At 45.1% G+C, this 27,692-nt stretch overlaps 1 protein-coding gene across 5 annotated transcripts in view; it reads left to right on the plus strand.

Moving 5' to 3' along the window:
- Positions 1-27,692, plus strand: part of RPIA (ribose 5-phosphate isomerase A) — a 75,088-nt gene that overhangs the window by 44,669 nt on the left and 2,727 nt on the right. For 4 of the 5 annotated variants that reach the window (XM_053200890.1, XM_053200892.1, XM_053200889.1 and 1 more), the window contains 7 exons: positions 7,958-8,018; positions 9,421-9,476; positions 17,104-17,163; positions 19,476-19,540; positions 20,980-21,048; positions 21,781-21,922; positions 24,127-24,226. In XM_053200890.1, coding sequence (XP_053056865.1) covers positions 7,958-8,018; positions 9,421-9,476; positions 17,104-17,163; positions 19,476-19,540; positions 20,980-21,048; positions 21,781-21,922; positions 24,127-24,226 — 553 coding nt within the window. The remainder of the gene's footprint in view (positions 1-7,957; positions 8,019-9,420; positions 9,477-17,103; positions 17,164-19,475; positions 19,541-20,979; positions 21,049-21,780; positions 21,923-24,126; positions 24,227-27,692) is intronic. The other variant, XM_053200891.1, reaches the window with a different exon arrangement.

Consider the following 27,692-nt stretch of genomic DNA (forward strand, 5'->3'; position numbering starts at 1 on the left):
AGTCAGGTTAATTATCTTAATTGTGGTACGTCCTCGGAGCCAAGTGGAGTATCTCTGCCCTTTGGTGGAGTTTCCTGGGCTCTGTTGGGCTTTTTGTCTCTCTTTTTATTTCTTAGAAAGTGGTATCAGATTCTCTCTCTCCTTTAATGGTAGTTCTTTACGTTTACATTTGTTAATGCTTCAGCATATAGAGTTACTTTCCATTGATATATGATGTTTGATCCTCAAACAGCTCGACTAAGTGGGAGGGACCAGTGTGGTAACTTGTTTCTACGGAAACATGTTTTGTAGAGGAATGCCCAAGGATCCTCCGGGACCCAAACTGAGTGACTCCTATTCCAGTGCCCTTCCACCAGCTCCCCAGCTGCCCTGTTCTGGTGTATTTTGTTCCAAGTCTGGTTAGCAGTGGAGTTTTCCATGGGAATTCTCAGAGACAATGCAAAATGTGCAGTCTGGCTCTGCTTTTGGGATTCAGTGCCTCAGCTGAAAAATTGGGACAGTAAGCTGAAATTTCAAAATGCCTGTATAAAGTGAGTAATTAATAGATGAGTAAATGAAATCTGTACATACCTTTTCCTATTATTTACATTAATACTTGCTGACATTAAGTATTCTTGGCTTAGGTTTTATAATGTATTTGCTTACATAAAAATCTGTAAGCCCCCACCTGAGGCTAGAGCTACAAAACACTGGATTCCAGCCGCATTATTCTGTGAAATTACCGGGTGATCATGGGGAGAGCTTCGTTGGCACTTTGGGGGCGCCTCACACCAATCTCAGTTGCATCTGCTTTGCCTACAGAGCTTCTTCCTGAGATGCTACCATTACCTGAATTTTGTATTTTCTGCTTTCAAACGTTGATTTGTTCATTTCATTCGTTTGCCAGATATTTGAGTGTCTGATATGTGTCAGGCAGTTAGTGTGGTGGCCAGAAATGTTGCTTCAGGGAGAAGGAAAATCATTTCCTGTATACTCCTGCAAACAGGAGAGTTCAAATCTACACATTTACTGAACATAGTCATGTGCCTGATGGTCAAGGCTTAGCTACTAGCTGCCCTCTGGGGAGTTGGGGGAGAGGGGTATCCTTTGTCCCAATCTAAGCCATATTTTCTTCTAGTGCCTTGTGTCTTGAAATTGTTCACTTGTGTCAGTTTATCAAGGTGGTCATGTGCCAAGTCCTGTTGGTCCCACCTTTGGAATGTTGTTAGAGCTGACCCTTCCCTTTGACCTATCATCTTTACCAGTTTAAGCTCTCCCCATGGCCGGAAGATAGCAGTTGTCCTTATCTTGTCCCCTCTGCCAATCTACCAAGTGATCCATTATCATCTTCTGAAGCGCTCATCTGCTCTTGTCACAGTGGCCCTCAGGTGGCCTCATTTTAATGTCCCTGTTAACATCTAAAGTATCTATTGCGAGCCCGGTACTGGGCCAGCTGGAGAGAATGCACAGACGAGAGGCTGTGGTTCTTTTCCTGAAGCCCACGGTCTTGTTTCCTTCTATAATCCTTTGTCCTCCATGTACCAGAACGTTGGAAAAGTCAGACTACTGGCATATAGTATGTTTTAACATCACTACACTTTACCTGGAATACTCGCTCTTGTCCTCTGACCTTGCCTGTTAAAGTCGTATATGTCCTTCAGGGTTTGGTTCAAAGACCATTTCCCCCTTTCGGTTTTTCCTTAGCCTCCTAAGTAGCAGGGAGATCTTTTCGATTTTGTAGTGCTTTATACCTCTTAGATGCTTTATGGTGTCTTATGTTCTAGTCATCTGTATGTTTATCTCTCCTTTCCTCCTAAAGAGTAAGCTCTTAGTGGATAGTTAACCTTATCTTTGCTCAATGTTGGTTGCAGCAGGGCCTGCCTGGTAAATGTTGGTAGAGTTGGTGGAGTGTGGACACAAATATGGAGGTTGTGGGGTTATTGGTGGCCCTTTGCTTAGTTAGAATCTCTGGAGTGTAGGGTTTCCAGTTGCCCAGCCCATTGGTGTTCCACTGTGGTGACCACTTCCACATCTGGATGGATGGAGAACCTGGAGAGTTCTCAGCTGAACCCTTTGGGTAGCCACCCTGACCTCAGATGTGCCTGTTCCTGGCAGTATAGCCACCCAGGATGGGTTACCATGCAGGGCCGTGTTCTCCTGAAGGTCTGTAGCTCCCTTTGTTCTCTTTGGAGCCTGGCTTTGTTTCTTTGACCGGCTTAGCTTGAAGTTGGTGAGCAGTAGCTCCAGTTGGTCAGCAGAAGTGTTTCATATGACATGTGGTTTGGTATTGCCCATCAGAAGGGGCCCGTTCCTCCTGAAGAGCTTGCTTGGCAGCCGCCTGCTGTTGGGCCACCTCACAGGCAGCCTTTGGCTATCTCTGTTTTGCTTTGGCTAGGACACTGATTCCTGGGCCAGTCATTTGATTCCATGGTAGGAGAACCACGTGGTTGAAGAGCTTGCGCCTGGCAGGCCTCTGTAATTCCTGGCCTCCTCCACAAAGGGAAGAGCCTTGCGTAGAGCTTGTCTGACTCACCAGAGTTCATCTGTGTGCCACCTGCCTGCTGGGAGCCTGTGAGCGACATCAGTGTATGGTAATGAGGATGACTGTATAGCTAGAGCTGTCAGCTCCGGGTCAGGTGTGAGAGTCAGGTCAAGCCTACGTAGGCATCAGTAAATTAAGTAATTTTCTCATTCTTGAAGATATCCAGCTATTTTTTTTTAAGTTTATTTATTTTGAGAGGGAGAGATGTAGAGAGAATCCCAAGCAGGCTCTGTGCTGTCAGATCATGACTTGGGTGGACATCAAGAGTCGGACGCTTGCCTGGCGCCCCCAGATATCCAGCTATTTTGACTGTTTTTGTGTTGTGACCTACCATTCACTTGTCTTGAAGACCTTACTGTTGACGGTTGCGCAGGTAGCTAAATGACTACTGGATGATGCATTGCCTTCATGAGGGCATCACTGAAGGTGGAATACTGACCCAGAACAAGCTCTCTTCTGAGGGCCCCATGGTGGATTTGGTGATTTGGGAACTATGAGCTAGTCAAAGTGATTTCCATCAGGTAGCAAGCACAGAGGATAATGGGTAAAGCCATCAGTAGGTAGAGGCCCAGCTGGAAGTGCTTTAGTGGCTGGGATATTAACATTTCATTTCCTTTTTGCAGCTCTCTCCGCTTGTTGGTCATGCTTTCTAATCCTTTACAGTTTGAGCTGTGGTCTTGCTTTGAGAAGGACTGTATCAGATACGGGCCCAGGGGCTAGCATTGGGTATTTGTCCTGTGGGGAGTGAGGGGTGTTGGCTCTAGCTCTCAGTTTGTCCTGAGTTGCCCCAGGATTTTTTGTCTCCTATGAAGTATTAAAAAACAAAATTCAACAGTAAAATTTAAAGATCTATTGGCTTTATTCAGTGGTTCATGAATCGGGCAGCATCCAACCTAGCACGTAGAAAGGAACTCCAAAGCGCTTTGCAAAATGAAAGACTTTTCTAGTCAGAAGGGACAGGACCTAGGAAGTTATACTAGGCATAAAAGCAGGTTGGTTATTACAAGGTCACTTTGCTATAGGGGATGGCAGAGTTCTCTCAGGCAGATTACCTAGCTAGTGCTGATCAGACAGTTCCTGACTGACTGGCTTAAGATTCCCTTTCTGGAAGAGCCAAAACTGTAATTAAGTCAAGTCTTGGTTTGGTGACCTGGGGCTTAGCATAAGTGACTCCATTTGGGGCCTTTTTTTTTTTTTTTTTTTTTTTAAACACTTGCTCCTTCCTATCAGGCAAAAGATTTAGCTTACTTAAAATGAATGTGCAATTTAAGCTGGCTTTACAAAAATGTTCTGCAGGTGAGCACTGAAAGATTCCTGGCCAATCCCCAGGGGCAGTCAGAAAGGAAAAGCTGGACAAAAAACACAGAGCCTAGGTATACCCTAAGAGTGAAAAGCAGAGTTTTCTACCTTCAGTGACTTTTCAGGGACTAGTCACAGGCATCTTCAGGTTGATGGCATCACAGGGAAACTTCAGGGGGGCACCAAGCCCACCATCTAGAGCCTCCCTGAAGTGAGCAGAAGGGGTAGAGTCCAAAGTAACCTTTAGGGTGATGCAGCCTGGCCAGGTCTGAGGAACCAGAGAGGGTCCCTCAGGATCAGTCAAGAGGGTCCTTGGCTTCACACAGGATCAAAATCAAACTCAAGCTGGTAGGAAGTGAGAGCAGAGTTTATTGAATAGTGCGAGGGATAGATTATAGCAGACCTGAGTGTCTGGGAGACCCAGGAAGGAAAGGAGAGAGACTCCCATTTTTGCTTGGGGGCCGGGGTTTTTATTGAGGACAGTGGCCCTGGGGTATGTGCCTCTCAGGCATCCTGGAACTGGTCAAAACAAGGATGAGTGCAGGGTACCTCTGTGGCTCAATTGGTTGAGCATCAGACTCTTGATTTAGGCTCCCAGGGTTGTGGGATCGAGCCCCGTGTTGGGCTCTGCTGAGCGAAGAGCCTGCTTGGCTCCTTGGGATCCTCTCTCTGCCCCTGCCCTACTCTCTAGCTCTTTCAAAAACCTAAAAATAAATAAAAATTAAATAAAAAAAGGATGAGTGCCCAGGTATTCCCCATAAGTCACTTATACCTATGCCCTGGAGCTAGGAGTCTCCAAAAACCCTTCATGATGACCCTGCCCCATCAGTACTTAGATGTTATCTATTGTGCTAGAAGACTAAAGATACCCTGAACTCCCTTACCTTTACAAGGAGGACATACTTTTATCATACCATAAGGCATGTTTAGGGTGGGGGGGGGTGCAAGTCCTAGGGATGAGGTTGAAGTGGTGGTGGTGAGGGTCCAGAGCCGATGGCCAAGAATTCTTGCGATGTCTTTGGTGCCAAGGTGCCTTTGTTAAAGCATGGGGACAGGACCGGTGGGCCAAAGAGCTGCTCTGGGGTTCGAACTGATTATATACCTGGGAGTTTGGGGGAGGGTGTGTGTGTAAAGGCAGTGGGAAGTTCTCAGACTTTCATATGCTGATGAAGACTCAAGATACTGGAGGCCTTGCTTTTGTTGAGCTAAAATTATTTTTCCCTGTAGCAAAGTATTAACGTTAAGACCATGGGGAGTTCCCGGAGGAATGTTTTACTCTGCCTATCTCAAGTATTTGTCAATGGGCTGCAGGTTATAAAGAAATTTAATTTTATCTACATTTTCTTGCCATTGTTCCCCACATCACTATGGAGGGGGAGGGTGATGTTAGGGTTTTGGGAAGCTGAGTCTGTAGGTTTCGGGAGATTGCCTTTTTTCTTGTAAATCATTAAAACAGTTGCAAACTGATGGAGACCCACGTCCTGCACGACTGTGATCTCGGTCAGTTTGTTTTTCCCTTTGCTTTGGTCTTGGGCGGCCAGAAGTGCCTGAGGAGTGTCACATATCCCACCTGGAGAGAGGGGTCTGGGGTGTTAGCTTGTGCTTTGCCCTCAGCTTGTCTTTGGCTCCCTCATCACTAGCAAGAATAGAAGCAGGAAAAAGCGAAAAAGCAGGGTTTTTCCCCCCCATGGGGTCTCTTCAGTTTCCCTGTCTGAAGGGGATGGCAGACGTTTTGAAATAGGAAACCACATCAGCATCCGTCCACTTGATGCCAGAAGGTCCCTATTTTGCACAAGGCTGCCTTAATACGGGAAGAGGGTGAAGCTTAGTTAGGATTATGAGAAAGAGTCTTCACCAGCAGTAGGGACAATGGGTAAGAGTGCTGTGAGTACAAAGGACAAGAAACAGGCCTCAGGAGCCTGCTATCCTAAGAAAGGGGGAGAATCCCTGTGAGCAGACGAGGGGCAGAGTAGGGGCCCAGCTGGGGTCAGTTAGACCACAAACAGCAAAACAGGGTCAGGGTACTACAATCAGGAACTAATGTGGAGCTCACTCAGTTCCTAAGCAACTTCCTGCCAGACTAAGGCAAAACAGCTAGAAACCAGAGCAAAAGCTACCATTCATTAAGCACTTACCGAGAATATTTATTAAATGTTAATATAAGTCAAATCTCACAACAATCCCTTGTGACCTCAACCCTAATTATCTCCACTTTAGGGAAGAATTCAACACCATAAGGCAAAATTTAAGGAAATGAGCAAAAGACATTACTAAATATCCTTTCTTTGGAATGGCCTTCCACTAGGCCATTTACAACTCTGTGGAGAGACCTTTAACTTGTAGAACGCTCTTAATGCACGTAATTTTTGTTCATAGAAATGCAAATTTTATGAGAGTCAACTGATTATTATCCTAAGACTCTTGTAAATTCCTTTCAACATTTCTTGACTGTATATGAATTTCAGTTCTAGGGTTTTTCCTGTGGACAGGTTGTAACATCTTTTCCCATTCACTCATTAATTTAATGAGCTAAATGAAATCTATGACCTATTCATTTTATATTGACATAAGTCTCGTGATTTTCTTTTTTTTTTTTTAATAATCTTTTCACAATATCAGTTACCTCCTACATAACCTTACTTTGAATAAGAAACTTCAGGAAGTTCAGTATGCTGAAATATTTTATGTCAAATTTCTTAGAGTTCCAGCAACTGATTAACAACTCATTGTGCAAGGGGAAGCCCAGAGTGAAAATTTTTTGGCTGTAAATGATGAAGTTTTGGGGTGATGGTGGGATGGTCCGTAGCCGATGGCCAAGAAAGAATTCTTGAAGAGGTCTTTGGAGCAAAAAGATGATTTTATTAAGGCACGGGGACAGGACCCTGTGGACAGGAAGAGCTGCACTGGGGTCATGACAGGTTACTCACTATGTATGTGTATATATATGTGTGTGTGTGTGTGTGTGTGTGTGTGTGTGTATACATATATGTGTGTGTGCGTATGTGTATGTATATATATACATAGGGATATAGAAGTCTCTAAGGAATTTTGGAAGCAAGGTTTCCAGGACCTTGAGGGGCTAGCTGTTAGCTAGGGAAATGCCATTTTTTACTATTTCGTAAAACCTCAGTCATGAGACCTTTCAGATGTATATCGGTAGGCAATAAGTTCAGAGTATGATTGCCAGCGTATATCTTGGGGTGCTTGAGATTAAGGAAGTAGACTTACAGGTTCCTGAAGGTTGGGACAATGTTCAGCCAAGGTTCTCTTTTGTTCCTAGCAAAGTGCCATCATGGAGACAGTTGAGCTCCTAGAGGGGGGTTACTCTGCCAGTTTCAAGGACTTGTCAATGGACTGTAGGCAGTAAGGGAGTTTAATTTTTCATTTGCCTTAGTTTCCCACATCACCGTGGCAAGCACTTAAACCCCTTTCCTTTGTTCTTGGGTAGCCAGGAGTGTCCAGGGAATATCACACATATTTCCACCCTGGGGGGCGGGGGGTGGTGGTGGCGCCAGCCTGTATTTTGCCCTCAGCTTACCCCATGTTCCCTCATCAATGAGCAAGACAACAGGCCCCGAATTAAGTCACTTGTGTTAAGCCTGTATCACCAAAAGAAGATTTAATTACATTTTCAACCCTCCCAGAAATGGAATGTTCTGTTAGTCCATCAGGAATTGTCTGATGGGCACTAGTTAGGTAATCTGCCTGAGTGTCCCCTACTGTCCCCTAAGGAAAAGTAACCTGGCAATAACCAGTCTGCTGTTTTGCCTGCTGTGACTTCCTTGTTCACACTTCCTTCTGGCTGTAAAAGTCTTTCATTTCGTGTAGCTCCTCGGAGCTCCTTTCTGTCTGCCAGATTGAATGCGGCCTGACTTGCTCAAATAAATTCTTAAAATTTTTAATGTGCCTCAGTTTACCTTTTTAACAGGAGGAAATGGTGATGTTAGTGTTAGATGAGAGTAGAAGGAGCTGTTGATAAACTGCCATGGGCACTAGGCTAAAGTACTCTCAGTTGGTTCTGTTCAGTGCTTATGTTGCTATCAAATGGGCACAGCACCTTGATCTAGGAAATGGGCTAAAGAGGGCGTCACATATGGTATTAATGAGTTTTTGTTTTTCCTCTCCTTTTTTTGGCAGAATAACCAAGTGCTGGGAATTGGAAGTGGCTCTACAATCGTTCATGCTGTACAGCGAATAGGTATGCTCTTGGGCTGTCTGGATGTTTTGTGGGGGCCACGGGGATGAGGATGTGGAAGAGGGGGATGGAGGGGGGCACAGCATTGGCACCTGCCCAGCTCTGCTCTTCTGAGAGGTATTCTTGGGCCTCTTCAGCCAACTTTGGGGGATGCCCTGGCTTTGTTTACTTTGCTCATGTGGAGGGTAGGAGCTGATTTAGGAGGAGATCTCAACAGAATTTTAATCCTCATCAGTGGTCCTGTGTGTGGCCCCTGGGGCCCTGAAGCAAGGCTTCTAAAGCCTTTGGGTCCCTCAGTTAATTTCAGGTGGACAAACTGAGCTCAGAGCAGGCTCGCCTGTCCGTGACCCTGGAGTGGATATGAGGCACCCAGAGTTGGTGGCTCCTTCCTGCAGGTACTGGCTTACTGATTAGGGTGTCTCTGAGCTTAGGAAAGGCTCTGGAATTATCAGCCCCTGTGGCTGCTCAACAGGTTTTACTGCCCTGCTTTTGTTTGTTAAAACAAAGCCGAGGAGAGACTTGCCTGAATGCTGATTGCTTCTTCTAGGTGCCAAGGCGGGGGCAGTGCTCAGGAGACAAAGTCCGGGAACACTTTGTCTTTAAGAGAGTGGCTGTGGTGCTGGTGTGATGGCTTCTGGAATCCTTATTGCCTTAACACGGGCTTTTGTGTTACATACCTTTCTACCTTACCATTGAGTGTGTGGAGGATTGCAGGGCAAAGGAATTACTGTGCATTTCATAATAGTGGCTTCTGAACCTCCTATGATGCAGACACAATGAGTCAAAAGATTGGAGCTTTTAATAAGGTAGTTTTTTCTTAAGATCCCCACCCCCCCTCACTGAAATGCACAAATCCAAAAAGAATAAGTAAACCCTGTTTAACCGCCCTCTGGTGGCCTATAAATGATTATATGTTTCGTGCATGTAAAGTTCTCTTTTTTCTGTGAGAGGCAATATAAGGAAGTAGTTAAGACTGGAGCTAGCTGGACTGCATGGGATATCAGCTCTGCCACCTGTTAGTGATAAAACTACCCAGTGACTTTACCTATCTGTGCCTCCGTTTCTTCATCTGTAAAGTGGGAATAATTATTGCAGCTTACCTTTGGGTTGTTAGGATGAAAAGATTTCACATGTACAAAAAGTCTTTGAATATTGCCAGGTACGTAGTAGTAGCAAACACCTGACATGGCTCTATTCGTAGTTAGTATTTACTCCTGTCCCTGTCTTGTGTGTGCGATGTGTGTTCACAAACTTTCTCACCAAGGCTGGGAACACAGAATGAAAGGCGGCTGTCAGTGGGGGAATAGACCTTTCCTTTTCTGTTGGATCTGAGCAGATGTGCACCTGACAAGAAAAATAAAGTGAGGAGAGTGAAAAACCACCAACATGACTTTTGTCTCCACAGCTGAAAGAGTGAAACAAGAGAATCTGAACCTTGTCTGCATTCCCACCTCCTTTCAGGTATGTCCTGCTTTCCATTCTGCATCTTGGCACTTGGCTGCTGAATTTCTGGGTCCCGAGGACATGGAGGTGTGGCTTTGGGTGGTGTACCAGGGTTGCTGTATAGGTGGGGGAGCCAGGAGCAGGAGAGGAGTTTATTTTCTGAGGATTGCTCCTTAGAAGTGTGGCCTTAGACGCATTCACGTACTCACTCTGAATATTTGAGTGTATCCTGTGGCAGCACGGTGTAGTATATGCAGAGTTTTAAAACTCTTAGCTGGTTGGGTATTTGCTCTAGTATCTGGAAACGACATGCTTTTCTTGCTATTTAAAAATTTTTTTCAACTTTGTGTAATAATTCTCCACGGAATGGATGAATGGAAGTGGGTGTTTGCTGGTTTTTTAATCTCCTTGCTCCCCAGTTCACAGGCAGCTTTCTCTCCTAATCCTCCAGTACAGTTACATTTTGGTGCAGCATTACTCAGTGTTTCCAGAGTTGTGATTGTCCAAACTACAGCTGAACTGTGCCCTGTGCTGTGATTATTCCTCCTTAACCTCCTTGCTACTTTGTTTTCCTGCAAGTGAAGTAAATGTTGCCTTTGCTTTTTTCATTTGCTTGGTTATCTATGTACACTTTACTAACTCGGGCCCAAGCTCTTACCCAGATGGGAAAATCTCACTTCTTTCTGGGTATTCCGCTCCATCCGTCTCGTCTTGGCCGAGTCTCTGGGTCTTCGGGGTTGGTGACGTGTTACATAGCTTTGCAGTCAGGAACCTTCCTTCTCTTCTCCCCTTTTGGATCGCCCTGTTTCTTGGTCCTGTTTCTCCTCATTTCTCCCTCTGCTCCACCTCTTTTGTTTCCTTCGGTTTTGGTGAAGTACATCCTTTAGGAAGCTGTCTAAGTGTGTGGGATGCCAAGTTGTTGACAACTTTGGATGTCTGAAAATGTCTTTAAAAATTTTTGTTGTTTTAATTTTTATTTTACTTTTTTAGAGAGAGAGACAGAGAATATTAAGCAGGCTCCACACACAGCACGGAGCCAGATGCGGGGCTTAATCCTATGACCCTGGGACAGTGATCTGAGCTGAAATCGAGAGAGGGATGGGATGCTCAACCCGGGGGCCCTGAAAATGTCTTTATTCTAGCCTTTCTTGAAGTTGGTTATTTGACTTAGAGAATTATATACTAGATCTTTTCTGAGGAAGTTTGAAGGCATTTCTCTATTGTGTCATTTTCCATTTGTTGAGAAAGGAGTTTGATGCCATTCTGATTCTTGATCCTTTGTATGAAACCGGTTTTTTACACTCTCTGAACCCTTATACCCTGATATTATCTTTTCCTTGTGCCCAGTGTTCTGACATTTCACCATACTGTGTCTTAGTGTGGGGTTCGTTTTCATCTATTCTTCTGGGCACTTGCTGGGACATTTCATTCTGCAAACTCATACTCTTTAATTTGGGGGAGTTTTTTTTCTATCATTCCTTTAATTTTCTTGCCTCTGTTTTCTGTGTTTTTTCTTTCTAGGATATTTGTCTTATTCTTGGTGCTCGTGGCCTGTTTTGTCCTATTTTTTTAGTTTTGTCTTTTCTAACCCTTCTTTAAAAAAAAAAAAAGTTTATTTTTGAGAGGGGTGGGGAAGAGGGGGAGAGAGAGAGGGAGACACAGAATTTGAAGCAGGCTCCGGGTTCTGAGCTGTCAGCATGGATCCCGATGCTGGGCTTGAACCCACGAGCTATGAGATCATGACCTGAGCCAAAGTCGGACGTTTGACTGACTGTGCCACCCAGGCTCAGCCTGATGACTTTGTTTTAACCTGATTACATCTGTGAAGACCCTATGTCCGAATAAGGTCACAATCTGAAGTGCTGGGGGTTAGGACTCCAACCTGGTTTTGTTTTTTTTTTTTCCCAGGGGAACGCAGTTTGTCCCATAACTCATGTTATGAGTGTGGGAAGCTCGTGTTGTTTGTGACTCTGATTTCCCTGTGTATGCAGGGCCACACTCACCACTCACAGGGGACCCATGTGGAGTTCAGTCAAAGATGGGGAGAAGGGAGAGTTGTAGGACTTGCAGATGGGAGCAGGTCCTACCCCTATGGTTCTTGAGGTCAGTGTACAGAGTTCTCCATGTTGTGGACAGGGGTACGGACTGTTTATTTTATTTATTTATTTATTTATTTATTTTTTAATTTTTTTTTTCAACGTTTTTTTATTTACTTTTGGGACAGAGAGAGACAGAGCATGAACGGGGGAGGGGCAGAGAGAGAGGGAGACACAGAGTCGGAAACAGGCTCCAGGCTCCCAGCCATCAGCCCAGAGCCCGACGCGGGGCTCGAACTCACGGACCGCGAGATTGTGACCTGGCTGAAGTCGGACGCTTAACCGACTGCGCCACCCAGGCGCCCCATCGGACTGTTTAAAGCTAGGGCAGATCCTGGCCAACAGGCACATGAAAAGATGCTCAACGTCGCTCCTCATCAGGGAAATACAAATCAAAACCACACTCAGATGTCACCTCACGCCAGTCAGAATGGCCAAAATGAACAAATCAGGAGATTATAGATGCTGGAGAGGATGTGGAGAAATGGGAACCCTCTTGCACTGTTGGTGGGAATGCAGATTGGTGCAGCCACTCTGGAAAACAGTGTGGAGGTTCTCAAAAAATTAAAAATAGACCTACCCTATGACCCAGCGATAGCACTGCTAGGAATTTACCCAAGGGCTACAGGAGTACTGATGCATAGGGGCACTTGTACCCCAATGTTTATAGCAGCACTCTCAACAATAGCCAAATTGTGGAAAGAGCTGAAATGTCCATCAACTGATGAATGGATAAAGAAATTGTGGTTTATATACACAATGGAGTACTACGTCGCAATGAGAAAGAATGAAATATGGCCCTTTGTAGCAACGTGGATGGAACTGGAGAGTGTGATGCTAAGTGAAATAAGTCATACAGAGAAAGACAGATACCATATGTTTTCACTCTTACGTGGATCCTGAGAAACTTAACAGAAACCCATGGGGGAGGGGAAGGGGAAAAAAAAAAAAGAGGTTAGAGTGGAAGAGAGCCAAAGCATAAGAGACTCTTAAAAACTGAGAACAAACTGAGGGTTGATGGGGGGTGGGAGGGAGGAGAGGGTGGGTGATGGCTATTGAGGAGGGTACCTTTTGGGATGAGCACTGGGTATTGTATGGAAACCAATTTGACAATAAATTTCATATATTGAAAAAGATAAATAAAAATAAAGCTAGGGCAGATCCTGTCCTTGTATTATTGCTTATTGTCTGGGAAGATGAGGGTCCCAGGGCTTGCAGAAGTTGAGGCGGGGCCTCCCAGCCATACAATTACTCATGGGGCTCCTTTCATGTGCTGGACTATTTGTTTATTTATTATTTATTTATTTTTTATGAATATAATTTATTGTCAAATTGGCTTACCTACAACACCCAGTGCATATCCCAACAGATGTCCTCCTCAATGCCCATCACCCATTTTCCCCTCTCCCCTACCCCACCATCCACCCTCAGTTTGTTCTCTGTATTTAAGAGTCTCTTGTGGTTTGCCTCCCTCCCTCTCTGTTTGTAACTATTTTTTCCCTGTCCCCTCCCTCATGCCCTTATGTTAAGTTTCTCAAGATCCACATATGAGGGAAAACAGTGATATCTGTCCTTCTCTGACTGACTTATTTCACTCAGCATAATACCCTCCAGTTCCATCCACGTTGCTGCAAATGACATGATTTCATTCTTTCTCATTGCCAAGTAGTATTCCATTGTATATATAAACCACATCTTCTTTATCCATTCATCAGTTGATGGACATTTAGGCTCTTTCCATAATTTACTATTGAGAGCGCTGCTATACACACTGGGGTACCCATGCCCCTAGGCATCATCACGTGCTGGACTTTGAATGGGAACTGGGATGGGTGGCTGCTGGTGGTGGTGGGGAGACAGAATTCAGTTGGACATGGTGATCACTGAGGATATGCGTAGTATCATAGGGATGTGAGGCTCCTATGCATGGGAGGTGTTAATCATCATCTCCAGTGCCCAGTGTGGTGCCTGGGTTTTAGGCACTCTGTACGTGTTTGTTGGATGAATTAATGCTACATTTACGTGGGTCATTATTTGTAATTAAATGGTAGAGAAGTAGAGATAATGTGCCTTTTAGAGGAAGGAGAGCCTACTCCTTGCCCAGGGAATTGGGGAGGGCTTCCTGGGAAGGATGACATTTGAGTTGGTCACGTGGGGCAGGAGTTTGGGAGAAGGTAGAGGAGGAATGCCAAGACCTCAAAGAACTCCTTTTAAAATTGTTATCGTTAATAGCATGTTATTATATAAGATGACTTCAATTCCATTTATAAATGGGCCTGTCCTCTCTGCTTCTTGTTCTTTTACCATTCTCTCTGTTTTCCTTTCCTTCTGACTCCCTTCTTAGTCCCTAGGTAAGAGGAAGGCAGGAGACTATTTCTGGTCTTCACTCTGTCCCTAACTTACACTGTGACCTCTCTGGGCATCCATTTCTTCCTTAAAACAGGGGTTTGCGCTAGGTAATTCCTAGAATGAACTCAGAATGATTGCTTATTTACCCAACTATTGGCTCAAATGATGCTAACTGCTGTAGGGTGGCAAGAGTATGTAAAATGTGCTCTCTCATACTCTGATTATAATCTAGATGGACAAAGAAGACATCCTCATGGAACATTTTCACTGTCCAGTGGTGCAAGCAGTCTTTGAGCTTAGGAAATGGTAATTAAAATGATATATTTGTATAGGACTTTTTCCTTAGGAATCCTTGTAGACCAGTTTCCTGACATCCAGTTTTTTTATGTTATATATCTGAATGCAGTTTAGTATTTCTAAAGTCCATAAGATTAATAGGAAATCATAGTACATCACACAGTTTTATTTGCATGGTAGACTATCACATTGAACTCTGTGCAGTTTGTATCATTTTTCTAGCACCATCTATTCAATATCTGTTGCTATGGAACCAATTACTCCCAAATTTAGCAACTTAACAGCAAACATTTATTATCTCATAGTTGCCAAGGGTCAGGAATCCGCAGTGGTTTAGCTAGGCGGTTCTGGCTTCGGTCTCTCATGAGGTTACAGTTAAGCTGTTGGCCAGGGCTGCGGTCATCTCAAGACTCAGCTGTGGTTCCAGGCTCAGTCATGTGGGTGTTGCAGGCCTTCATTCTTCACAGGCTGTTTGGGAGAGGCTCTGTTAGTGTCTCCAGGACATGGCAACCTTTTCCCCTGCTGTGTGTGATAAGAGAGGGGGCGGAGGGAGGAGGGAGAGATCTTGCTAGAGCATGCCACCCTTACCTACTCACCGGCATTCTTTATAAACCAATCTCAGAAGTATCTGCATCGCTTCTGCTGTGTGCCATTGGTCCCGCAGACCAACCCTGGGACTCTGTGGGCAGGGATTATCCAAAGGCATGAAGACCAAGAGGTGGGATGGTCATCTCAGAGGCTACCTTCCAGATTTTCCCCTTGTTCTTATAGCTTTAGGGTCTGGAATTAGGATGGTTTCTCAGCGCTACTTTTGGAGAAATCTAGGAACTGAGGAATAATTCTGCGATACCATGTTTATTGTATTCTCCCTTCATTATGTATTTATTTTGAGAGACAGAGCAAGAGAGATCAGGGGAGGGGCAGAGAAGGGGAGAGGGAGAGGGAGAGGGAGAGGGAGAATGAATCCCAAGAATTGATGCTGGGCTCAAATTCACAAACCACGAGATTGACCAGGGCTGAAATTAAGAGTCAGACATTTAACCGACTGAGCCACCCAGGCTCCCCAGAATCATGGAGTTATTTTTGTTTTGAATTTGCTACTTTCAGTCAGTGTTTTATTTTAGCTTTTTATATGGAAATTTTCATACCTCAAAAAGGATAAAGAACCACATAATGAACTTTCATGTGCCCATCACCCAGTTTTAGTAATCACCAATTCATGGCCAATTTTTTTTATCTGTACCCCATTCTCCTCTACCTTGGCTATTTTTTTAAGTTTATTTTTGAGAGAGAGAGAGTTGCATGTGTGCGTGCAGGCAGAACAGGGGCAGAGAGAAAGGGAAAGAAACAATCCTAAGCAGGCTCCATGCTGTCAGCATAGAACCCAGTGTAGGGCTCGATCCCATGAACCATGGGTTCAGGGTTTAAATTTCCCCTTATTTATCTTATTGTTTAAAAATATTTTTTTGTAGTTTGTTTGATTAGGATCCCAACAAGGCCCATATATTGCAAATTCCAGGATCTTTTTGGTTTGACTCTTAGGATTTTGGATTTGAAGATTGACATTGGTCATTTCATCCATCCCAAGAAAACTTGTCAAGGGTCATGTGGCTGGTTCATTTAAGATTAGAGTTGAGACCTTCTGATTCTTAATCTCAGGTGCTTTTCATTTTAAACAAAATATTTTCAAGACATGCCTTTGGGAGAAAGTTTTTTTTATCCTTTGGTCCCTCTGCTTATGGTAAGCAATGACATGAATACAGATCCTTATCACTTGGATTTGGGTGGTCATACTTGAAGATTCAAGGTGTATTTATTCCAGCTATAAATCCCACTCAGGGCCATGTGGTAGCAGTAATCACTGCTCTCTTGTTTTTGGTCAGCCTCTTTGAAAGGTTATTATGAGGCACGTCTATAAAGTAAATCCCAGGTCTTTCCCAGTGTGGTGTTGTCCATTTGCTGAGCTCTTCACTTAGCCATTCTGGTCATCCTGCCTTTAATACACTCTGCGGAGTGGATATATTCTTTGGCTTATTTTTTAGTTTTAAACATTTTTTTAAGTTTATTTATTTTGAGAGAGAGCAGACACATGTACATGCAAGTGGGTGCGGAGCAGAGAGAGAGAATCCCAAGCGGGCTCTGAGCTGTGAGTGCAGAGACTGACATGGGGCTTGATTGCAGTAACTGTGTGAGATCATGACCTGAGCTGAAATCAAGAGTCAAGTGCTTAACTGACTGAGATGCCCAGACACCCCTTTTGCTTATTTTTATTCAACATTATAGCCTGGAAATCACTCTATCCATTCAGTTCCTTTTTTCGGAAGTTTTTTTTTGTTTGTTTTTGTTTGTTTTTTTTTTTAATACTGTATTACCATAAGCTTTAGGAGTCCATGGCATTGTCTTTTTTTAAACTTCTTTATGTTTTAGAGTGTGAGTGGGGTAGGGGGTGGAGGGGTGGAGAGAGAGAGAGAGGGTGGGAGGGAAGGAGAGAGAGGGAGAATCTTAGCAGTGTCCACACTCAGCGTGGAGCCACATGCGGGGCTTGATCCCATGACACTGGGATCATGACCTGAGCCGAAATCAAGAGTTGGATGCTCGACCAACCCAGCCACCGGGTGCCCCCATGGCATTGTCTTAAATAGCAGATCACGGAGGAGGAACTCTTAGCCTGGCACTGGCGATCTTCACTGTATGCTTTTTGCCTTCTTCTGGCTCCCGGGACGAATTAACTTAGTTTTGCCATTCATAAAGCTGTGTTTCCTACTCTTAGTGGGCACAGTTGGGTTTGGGAGAGAGCCTTGGTTGGGACTCCGTGTCTGACACTTAAATCCAAAAGAATCCTGAGAATCTTTGCCACGTGCTCAGAGTAAATGATTGTGGGTGCTTTTTCTTGTCCTCCGTAGGCCCGTCAGCTCATCTTGCAGTATGGCTTAACTCTCAGTGACCTGGACCGACACCCAGAGGTAAGAGAGTTGGGCTGCTTTGTCTTTCGGTCTCCTTTTTTAAGGCTGTCCCTTGTTCATGGACTCAATATCTTGTTGAGTCTTGGAGAAAGGTCAGTGAGTCATGCTAGATTTTCTCCTGGGAATTTGAATGTTAAATCTGGCTGAGGTCACTAGAGGAGAGGTTGTTAGTTTCCAGTACATTCCCTGTGGTTAACCCTGAGGGCTCAGTATGAGTGTGGTGAGGGGGTACTGGACAAACCCTGGGTGGATCCAGGGCTTCCTGTGGTCCTAGTACAGAAGTGTAAGAGCCCATGGAGCTTACCACTAAGTGGAGATAAGAAGTAACCTTCTGAGGCAGCCACGGACATTTGAAAACAGATTACAGTTAGGTGTTATGTTACAGCAAAGGTGGTTAAACACAGAGGAGACTGAGTTGATGAGAGTGAGCAGCATACTCACAGTTAGCATTTACTGAGCCCTGCCTGTGCGCCAGGTATGGTGCTAAGCGCTATGCCGATATTAAACTACTTAACCTCCAGTAGTCTTGAGGGTGCATACCATCATTATCCCATTTTACGGATGTGAAAAAGACACAGAGGACAAGCCATTTGCCAGAGCCACACCTTTTGTAACTGGTAGAGAGCTTGAATGTGAATTCGGATGCTTCTGGCTCTGGAGCAGTGCTCCTTAGAAGGGTTTTGTGGGGAGAGGTAAAGTTTGAGCAGAGCTTGAAGGCGAGGTGGCCAGGGCAGGAGACGGCGTTCCAGAGAGGAGTAGATGGGAGCCACGGGAGCAACTCCAGGCCGGCCCGTGGCATACGTGGACGGTGCCCAGGCTGGCTGGGGTGGCAGGGACTGAGTGAGTAGAATACGTTGGCGCACAGTGGAAGCGGTTGGATCGGGAGAGTGGGGAGGGGTTATGGCAGCTCGCAAACCAAACTGCAGAGTGGGACGCAATGGTCTACTAACCTGTGTCGTCCTGGTACCTGTGGGCCTCCGAGGGCTTAGTAGGAACCACGGGAAGGGCTTGTTGGGGGATTTCTGTGGGCAGAGCGGGGCACCGTGTGAATTCGCGTTCCACACTGTGAGGAGAGCGGTGCGGGCCGAAGGCGGGCCTGCGGCTCCTGCAAAGAAGGCTGCAGCCTTCCAGGCCCCAGAGAGTCGCCCTGGCGTGGCCTGGCCCTCGGATCCGCGCGGGGCAGGGAGAAGCCGTGCAGTCTGTCTCTTCAGACCAAGGGCAGGATCTGTGAACGGGTGGAAGCACGGTGCCGCTGAAGCTCTGTACGCTCTCCGCCTGTGCCAGGCCAAGCAACTTGAACTGATTTGTACCCTGAGGGTTTTTTGTACTGGTCTTTTAAATAACGATGCTTAACACTCCCACCTTGTTCATGCGGAGGTCAGTAGTGGAGAGAAGTGCATAGCTTCCTTGATTTTACATTTCAAAAGATAAATGAACCCATTTTGCCCCTGACTGCTCTTGGGGTTGGTGGTGGAATTTCCTAATGGTGGCAGTGGACAAGCCCTGACAGTTGCTTTGGGGGGGGTCACAGTGGGGGTGCCTCAGGTAGTGTCCAGTTGCGGATCATGTCCAATGTGTGTCAGCTTTATAACTATACGTTGGGTTTTCTGTGTCTGTTTGAAACTGTCTTTCTTTTTGCCACACTAGTATGGAGACTTCTGAGTCAGCATTTCTCAGCCTTTTTTCTGCTGCCCCCTCCAGTGAAGTTTTAAGTTTCTTTGAAGATGTTTTATTTATTTTTGAGAGAGAGACAGAGTGCGAGCCAGGGGAGGGGCAGAGAGAGGGAAACACAATCCGAAGCAGGCTCCAGGCTATGAGCTGTCAGCACAGAGCCCAACATGGGGGCTCGAACCCATGAACCCCAGGATCATGACCTGAGCCAAAGTTGGATGCTTAACCGACTGAGCCCCCCAGCCACCCCCCCCCCCCATGAAATTTTAATGCCACAGATGTACTGTGTATCTTTTTTTCTACTTGGGGGTGATGTCACCCATGTTGGGGTTGTGTGCTCTCAAATAATTCTAACTCATCCACAGAGAAGCCCATCAATAAGAAAAGGCAGTGAAATGTCATGGGTAAAAGCGGGACCCAGTGTGGTTTCCAGGCCTCCTGTTTGTTTCCTGGTGACCCTAGTGGACTAGCTTAACCTCTCAGAGCCTCAGTTTCTTGACTGGTTAAATGGGAACAACTAAAAGTAGCTAATAGGGCTGCTAAAGATCGGATGAGCTATTCCATGTCCAAGCTTTGCACAGAGCCTCACCTCCCAAGGCTTTTAGTAGTTTCTTTGTCTTTCCTTCCTTCCCCCAATGCAGATCGACCTCGCAATTGATGGTGCTGATGAGGTAGATGCTGATCTCAATCTCATCAAGGGCGGTGGGTAAGTGTTGTGGGCACTTTCTTGCTGAAGAGTACCTCCCAGTTCATCCTTAGCAAAGCAAAGCAAATTGGAGGACAGAATAAACAAATTGCCACCGTAATGTATGCCAGCTTGTCTTCGTACTAGGAAGTTGATGGCCTTTGGCTGTAGAGCCGGCTTGGCATTTCTAGTCGTGAGTAGCAGTCTGGTGACTAGGAACCTGGGCCTCTTTGGTGAGGTTATTCATCTTAATGGATTCTCTGTATCTACATTCTTCTGCTGATTCAGATTTTAAAAACTGTACAAATTAAGCCAAATATATTGTTGGGGCTAGATTATTAGATCTGTGGGCAGGGGAGTGTGTGATCTTTGTTTTAAAGCTTCTCTTAAGCTCTGTGAGTGCTTGGTTATATATTTATTCATTCATTTGGAAAGCATTTCTTGGGTGTTTTTTTGTTTTGTATTGTTTGTTTTTTAAGATTATTTTGAGAGAGTGCGTGAACGAGCACTAGTGGGGGAGGGTCAGAGAGGGGGACAGAGGATCTGAAGTGGGCTCTGTGGTGACAGCAGAGAGCCCAACATGGGTCTTGAACCCACCAACCTTGAGATCATGACCTTAGCCAAAGTCAGACGCTCAACTGACTGAGCCACCCAGGCACCCCTGGGTGTTTCTTCAGTGTTGATTTGGAGGGAAGGAAATGGTGAGTTGAAGAAGGTGAAGGCCTGTTCTGCCAGTTCTTATAATCAAGCAGACTGTGGGGTGACACAGAATATGTTTAATATTTCACCGTGCTCGCTCTGCTTCTTCACTCCCAAATGGCAGATAGTGGACAAGACAGGTTGTTCAAAGCTTGTCCTTCTCAAGTTATAGACCCTTCCATTCATGCCATGCTCAGATTCAGATGACTTTTCCTTGAGCACAGATGCATCTTAGATGGGATTGTGCCTGGCCTGAGTAGGAACCATTTCTCCCAGACACAGACAGGCTTGTGTTTTCATAGTGCATTTCTTAGCTCGGGCTGCCTTAACAAAATGCCATAGACTGGGTGGCTTCAACAACAGACATCTTTCGACAGTTCTGGAGACTCTGGCATGTTGTTGGCTGCCTTGTCATAGTGCCCTCACAGGGTGGAGAGAGAAAAGTGAGCTCTCTGGTGTCTCTTACAAGGACACTAATCCTGTCAGACCCAGGGCCCCACCTTTATGACCACATTTAGCCATAATTACTTCCTTAGAGGCCCCACCTTCCAAGTACACATCGGGATTTAGGGCTTCAATGTATGAAATTTGAGGGGGACACAGTTCAGTTCGTTGCACAGCATGATGGAGTTGGGGATCTTCCTTTAAGAATCGAAAATTAAGTTTCTCATTAAGTGGATTTGGGTTTGTTGTATCTGACATTAGTTTTCAAATTGAGTTTGTGTCCTACCTTGTGTTCATTTGCCTCTTCCCATCCCCAGAGGCTGCCTGACCCAGGAGAAAATTGTGGCTGGCTATGCCAGTCGCTTCATCGTGATTGCCGACTTCAGGTACATTGTTCAGTGTTCTGAGCTGTCCACTGAGGAGGTAGATCAGACCCCAGGCCTCATCCCCATTTTATGGAGGAGCGAATAGAGAACTGGAAGGACTGTGTGACTTTCTGAGACTTGATGGCTAGGACTTAGGGCCGTGTCTTGGATTTTGTTTTGTTTTCATGTTGAAGGTAGATACTGCTGTGTTACGTGTGCGTTGGAAGGAGGAGGAAACAGCTTAACTGCTTGTCACTCTTGTGACAGGAGCACGTCCTCATGTACTACTCATTTGATCCTTGCAGGGAGCCTCAGAGGAAGGACAGGCCCTGCCCACGGGCAGTGACTCAGCACGCCCTGCTTCCTCTGGGCTCACACGTGACTTGTGTTGTGCATCGCCTTTGACCAGGCTCTCAGATTCTCCTTCAGGGAATCTGATAGAAGGCGCTTATGCTGAGCATGTTAATTAACAAGAAAATTGTATGTACTTATAAGATATTATAGCTGTAGAAAGAATATAAGTAATAAATACCGGTGTAATAATCACAAGCCAGTCATAACCACTTTTAACATTTTTGTCATATTTACTTCAAATACCTCATTTCTTAAATAGTAAAATATAGCTAGTATATTTGAAGCCCTGTGTTCTTGTCTCTGCTGACCTCTCTTGTCCTCTCATTGTGTCTGAATTTGGTTTTTATCTGTGTCATTGAGCTTATTTATATTTACTGTACTTTTTGACTTTCTTTTCAGAAAAGATTCAAAGAACCTTGGGGATCAGTGGCACAAGGGAATCCCCATTGAGGTCATCCCAATGGCCTATGTCCCAGTGAGCCGAGCTGTGACCCAGAAGTTTGGGGGCGTGATTGAACTTCGGATGGCCGTCAACAAGGCAGTAAGTGGCCAGGGAGGTTTCTCAAGGGTATTCCAGGCTCTCAGTGTGGGGTCCTTTTTGCTTCTGTTAGGACCTCTGTGCCTAGCCTGGGTAGTCAGCTTTTATTTATCTATTTTTAATCAGGTTATTGGTTTATTTTTAGAGTACTGGCTTTACCAGTTTCTATATTCAAACTCGTGTAGAGAAGACTACATTTAATGCGGTGCATATCCCCTGTACAAGTCGGGGAGTGATTCTTTCTGTCTGTCCTTTGAGGTCTGACGATCCTCAGGTGATCTGACCTTTGTACCTGCGGCTTGGACCATCGTGATTAACAGTGGCTAAAGATGGGCTTTGGGAAGCCCTCCACACCGGGCAGCAAGTATTTTAGGTTTCATAGTGTCATTTTCTTTTTCTCCTCTTACTTTATTCTGTTATTAAATGTGACAAGAAGTTGAGTTTCTTGGGGGATATGAACTCCTCTCTAGGAATATGCTTCAGAAACTTAGTCCAAAATGTTTCTCTTCAGCTTTTAGAGTGGGCTACATAGAACTTTTTTTTTTCTCTTACACTTAAATAACCGAACAAGCAAAAGTGATAGCCCAAAAAATGAACTGTAATTATTGACATAACTGTATAACAAGTTTGAAAGATACAGAAAACAAATTCTCTGTGACTCTTCTGTGATGAATTTTTATATTGGTGTGTTTTTTTTTTCCTGGTGTTTTTGTGATGTTTTAAAAATCAGTCCCCCCCCCCCAAAAAAAAACCAGTATCTAATTCTAGTGGTTGTACAGAGCTCTGAGCGTGGTTCCCTTTGTAGCTGAAGTGCCTGGAGGAGACTGTTGGAGGTCCTCTGTCGTGGCTGCCGTCACTCCAGACAAGAGCCCCAGCCTCCTGCCTTCGTGGGGGCTCTTCACGGAACTCCCACCCCTCTTCCTCCTGTCGACAGGGAGGCTTAGTTTCCTTGCCTGTGACTGTAGGGTTCTGTCAACATTTGTGGTCCCAAATGCCTTCTAGTGCCCAAAGCTGTGGAGGAATTTTAGATTAAGTAACTAGAACGACTCCCTGTTCTGAATAATAGTAATTCATGGTAGCCGCACTTTCTGTTTTCATGGAGGTAAGTTTTATTTAATTATGAGGGAAAAGGAATTTATGGAATTAAGTAATTATAGTAAACATAAAGAGGAAGAGAAGGACAAAGACGGGTTAATACATCAAATCGGGTACTCACAACATGCAGCCTTCTGGCTGGGGAAGCGCAGTGAACAGCCCGGTTGGAGTCCCGATTGAGGGTCCTGGGCAGAGCGTCCTCCTCTCGGGTGAGGCTTCCAACTAACTATTGCCACCAGGGCAGTAGAAATACCATCCATGTGTGATCTACACATTAAGTTTGTCTAAGTGCAGTCCTGAGCAAGCTGGGTTTTTTTTCTCTTGTCATATCTCACAATCTTAGGAGCCTGGGCATTTGTTTGTTCCTCTTCCCTCCCAGATCCACCAGGGGACCAGCCAGGTCTGGCTTCAGGAGGCATGGGAGGCTTATAAATCCCTCTTGGCATCAGGAACAGAAGGGCCAATTCTGATCCAGAGGCCAGATACAGAACACAAGCCAGCTAAGCCCCCCCACGATTACGTATGTGCGGCTCTGGACAGAAATGCATGACGAGTCACACAAACAAGTTCTATGCAGAACATCCCCTGGGTTTTTTTGACCCCAGAACCCATTTCTGCTTCCTGTTTTGGTGGGAGCGCCTGCTTGGGGAAGCCATGGGTACGATAGCACTGCCTTATTTTGCATTACCCGGCGCTTAATGTGAAGCGGTGAGAATGTTGCATCCTGTTGATAGTCTGTTGCTGTAGTTTTTCATTCTAACAATAGTTGAGAATTATTGAACCCTTACTGTGAGCCCTCATTGCGGTAAATGCTTACCCATATGGTTTATACATAAGCTGCCTTATAAAGTATGTATCATTATCCCCTTTTTGTAGTTGAGGAATCTGAGGCTCACAGAAGTTGATGGCTCTTCTGAGCCTCCTCTATGCCTCTGCAGCTCTGATTCCAGAGCTCCTGCTCATTACTTCTTCATGGCACTGCCTTCTAGAAAGCATGAGATGGGGGTACTGGTTGGAGCGGGTTCATTAAGATACTTGTATTTGGGCATCACCTTCACTTACCTGCCCACCTATATCTATATCCTTGGTAAATATGGAAAATTACCTTCTAGGGTCCCGTCGTGACGGATAATGGAAATTTTATCCTGGATTGGAAGTTTGATCGGGTGCATAAATGGAGTGAAGTGAACACAGCTATCAAAATGATCCCAGGTAACATGAGTGGTGTTTATCGAGCATAGACACCCAAGCACTTCGTGACTGTCCCCCACCTCTGGCTATAGGAGGCATGAATGGTGTGGGGTTTTGTAAGACTTGGTTGAAAAGAATTTCCTTTGTACCATGCTTGGAGTTTCTGACTTCACACCTTTGCTGCCCCCAGGAACAGTTCTTGCTTACCTAGCAGCTTTGTTGGTTGTGCATTTCACAACCCATTCCAACTGGGATAGGCCTGGAGCTGATGGAGTGTCAGAGGGGGGTTGAAATAACCACACCCCCTCTGGATAGAGCCTTCCCTTCCAGAAGCTTAACTGTAGCCTCTCTGATTTGTTGTGGGCTCTCTTCTTAAGCAGTGGGGAAAAATGACACCATTCACCCATACTCATTAATTACATACCACAGGCCAGGTGCTGTGCTGCATGTTACAGGGAATGCTCCCACTTCTAGATATGACTCTTTCTCAAGGAAAGTTCATGTATACCTGGTTTGGAAAGCGGTGTGTGGCTGTGTAGAAGCCATGCCTATGGATAAGATAGAATGTGCTACATTTGCTGGAGAAATACCAGGAGTCTAGAGTGCACATGGGTTGATTCCTTTGGAGAATGTGGGAAAGTCCCATGGGAGAGAGGTGGCTTTTGACCTCTGCCTTAGCGTAATCTAGACACTGCACGAAGTGTTTACAAACCCTCCAGTTGGCTGAGATAGTTAGAGAGGAGGACAGGGATCAGGGAAGGTTCAACGACTTGCCTAAGGGCTGCAGTGCCAAGAGGGGAGCCCTGAGTTGTTTTCCTCTAGACCCTGAAGCTTTAGTCCTTACTTCCTCAAGTGCCAGGTTGAGGAGGGGCATCTGTGACATGAACACTGGGGTGGGAGAGCCTCTACTGCTTGTAGCAGGGATCTGGGGCCCCGGGTAAGTAAGGCTGGGTGGGCAGTGTAGAAGGTAGTCATGTCCCCAGGCCAGAGGAGTATTGAAGGCCCCGGCGAGGGGATCAGATGGAGGAAGCAGATGTGAGAAATACCAATCATACGGTATTGAGAGACTAAGATTCTCACTGGGAATATTTCATGGCATAGCATATTTTTGGGCCAGAACTGGCTAATGGGGCAGGTAAGGTCAGTTTAGCAGATTGTAGGAGCAGGCTGCCTGGATCAGGTTCCTAACCCAGCCTCACTCTGGCAGTGTGACCTTTGTGCAGTTAGTTAACGTCTCTGTGACTCATTTCTTCCTCTGTAAAAGAAGCTAATATTAGTGCCTACTTCATAGGATTGTTGGATTAAATGAGTTAAAATGGTGCCTAGCACATAAGGGAGGGAGTGTTTGTTGAATGAATAAATCCCCAGGAAGAAAGGATAGTATTGTCACCATTAATTAAACATCCTAGATTTTAAGTTGTCCATGCTATTTGGGAATGAAAATGGTGTGAATAAAAGCCATGTAATAAGGAGCTAAGTATTCTTACTGGAGTCTGTGGTTTTAGACTGACTATCTTTAAGCAGATTTATTAAGCACAAAAGATGAATTGAATTATGCTTATTCTCACTTAGTGTTCTCATTTAATGGAAGAAGTAATGAGCCAAGAGAGCAAGAGGAAAAGACGATGTAGAGGTCACTAGTCACTGTTAGTAAAATGGGAGCGTTTGCCCCTGATGATAATGCAGATAGACCCAGGGGGCGGTGTAGGAAGCCGCTCACTAGTGTGAGCTTTGTGCCCCTGCAGGTGGATTTCTTGCAGTGCCCACTAGGTAGCTCTGTTGCTCCTGCTCAGACCTTTCTTGGCTTACTGAGACCTGGAGCTGTCGTTTGTGAGGAAGTTTCTCCGATATTTGCCCTCTGCCTCATTAAGTAGAAGCTACAGCCTGGAGAAGTTCAGAATCTTAGTAGAAACTTAAACCAAAGAAAATGAGGAAAGAGAGGCTAGATGTTAAATTATTCAGTACGATGCCACCAGAAGCATCGATGTGGCTTGTTGCCTCCTCCCATTCTCTCCCCTTTTCCTCATCTGGTCTGTTACTGCTGGACTAAAAGCCAGGGAAGGGAAGAGGGCAGGTTTCCCTGTCTGCCCCTACCGCCCTGCCCTTGCCCGTGTGTGTGTGTGTGTGTGTGTGTGAGTGAGGACACTCAGAGGACAGTTGGACTGGTGCTTGGCTGCTCATTCGCTCTGTTGGCTGTTCCATTGGGTTCCACCCAGAGCACAGAGCTCTATAGAAGGGCCAAAGCTCACGGGTTCTTGCACCTTTGCTCACAGTGAGCCACCTCTGCCCTCTCTGCCACTGGGGCATGGTCAGTAACCTGAGCAAAGGTGCTCTGAGATCAGACCAACTCCTGTCCTTCCTCTCTACTCTTTCTTCGAAGCCTTTTCTGAACCTGGTTTGACTTTCTCTTGGCTCAGGAGGAAGCTGTCACCTTGTATTGCAGAATTGTTGGGTCTTACGTGGCCACTTTGCTTCCTTTGGGAGGCTTCAATCGTGTTGGTGCAGGGCCGTGCCAGCGACCTCTAGGTTTCGGCAGCTTTTCCTTCTGCTTGATGGCTTTTCATCACCGATAGATGATTTTGTTTCTTTATGTATCGGGGGACTTCTTGCGAAGTTTTAATTTTAAAATTCGTTTTATTTTACATTGTTCAACGTTACAAGAGTAAACAGTGAAAAGTCCCTTCCTTCTTTCCCTCCATGTTTTCCTGTCAGATGGTGCCAAATTGCCCTCCATGGATTGCACCAATTTACCCTTCTAACAATTTTCCCTACACACTCGTTCATCAAACTTTATTTTCCTGATAGTTGAACAGTTTTATTCATTGTGGCATGTATGTATATATGTAAATATTTTTGGTAAATGTTGCATACATTTAATTCGCATCACGGAATAGTATTCCATCGTATTTCTGTGTGTGAAAAAAAGTGTTTGTCTGGAGATTCTATTCTTGATGAGCATTCGTGTGTTTCTGGTTTTAGGCTATTAGAAAAAGTGCTGCTGTGAACATTCTTATACGTGTCTTTTGATGACCATGTGTGTGCCTAACAATTGCATATATACCTAGGAGTAGAATTGCTAGATTGTTAGGTATGAATACGTTCAGCTTTAGAAGATGCACTAACAGGTGTTTTCCAAAATGATTTTGCCAATTTCCTCCCACTGTCAGTGAGTGGAAGTGTCTTTGCATTCTAGTCAAATTTCATTATGTTCATTCTAGTGAATATTTGCATTGTCTTTTCACTAATTAGTTTGAACATCATTTTTTATGTCCACTGGCCATTTTATATAGCTTCTTTTGTAACGTACCTCGTTAAGTCTTCTGCCTGTTTTTCTGCTAGGTTGTCTGTCTTATTGATTGGGAGAACTGTCTACGTATTTTGATGCGGGTCTTTTGTTGGATATATGCATTGCAAATGTCTTCTTGAACTCTGGGGGAGACTTCTAAGGCCGATAGTGTGATCGCAAATAACTGGGAGTGTAAATAGC

This window comes from Acinonyx jubatus, chromosome A3, assembly GCF_027475565.1.
Source record: "Acinonyx jubatus isolate Ajub_Pintada_27869175 chromosome A3, VMU_Ajub_asm_v1.0, whole genome shotgun sequence".
Lineage (NCBI taxonomy): Eukaryota > Metazoa > Chordata > Mammalia > Carnivora > Felidae > Acinonyx > Acinonyx jubatus.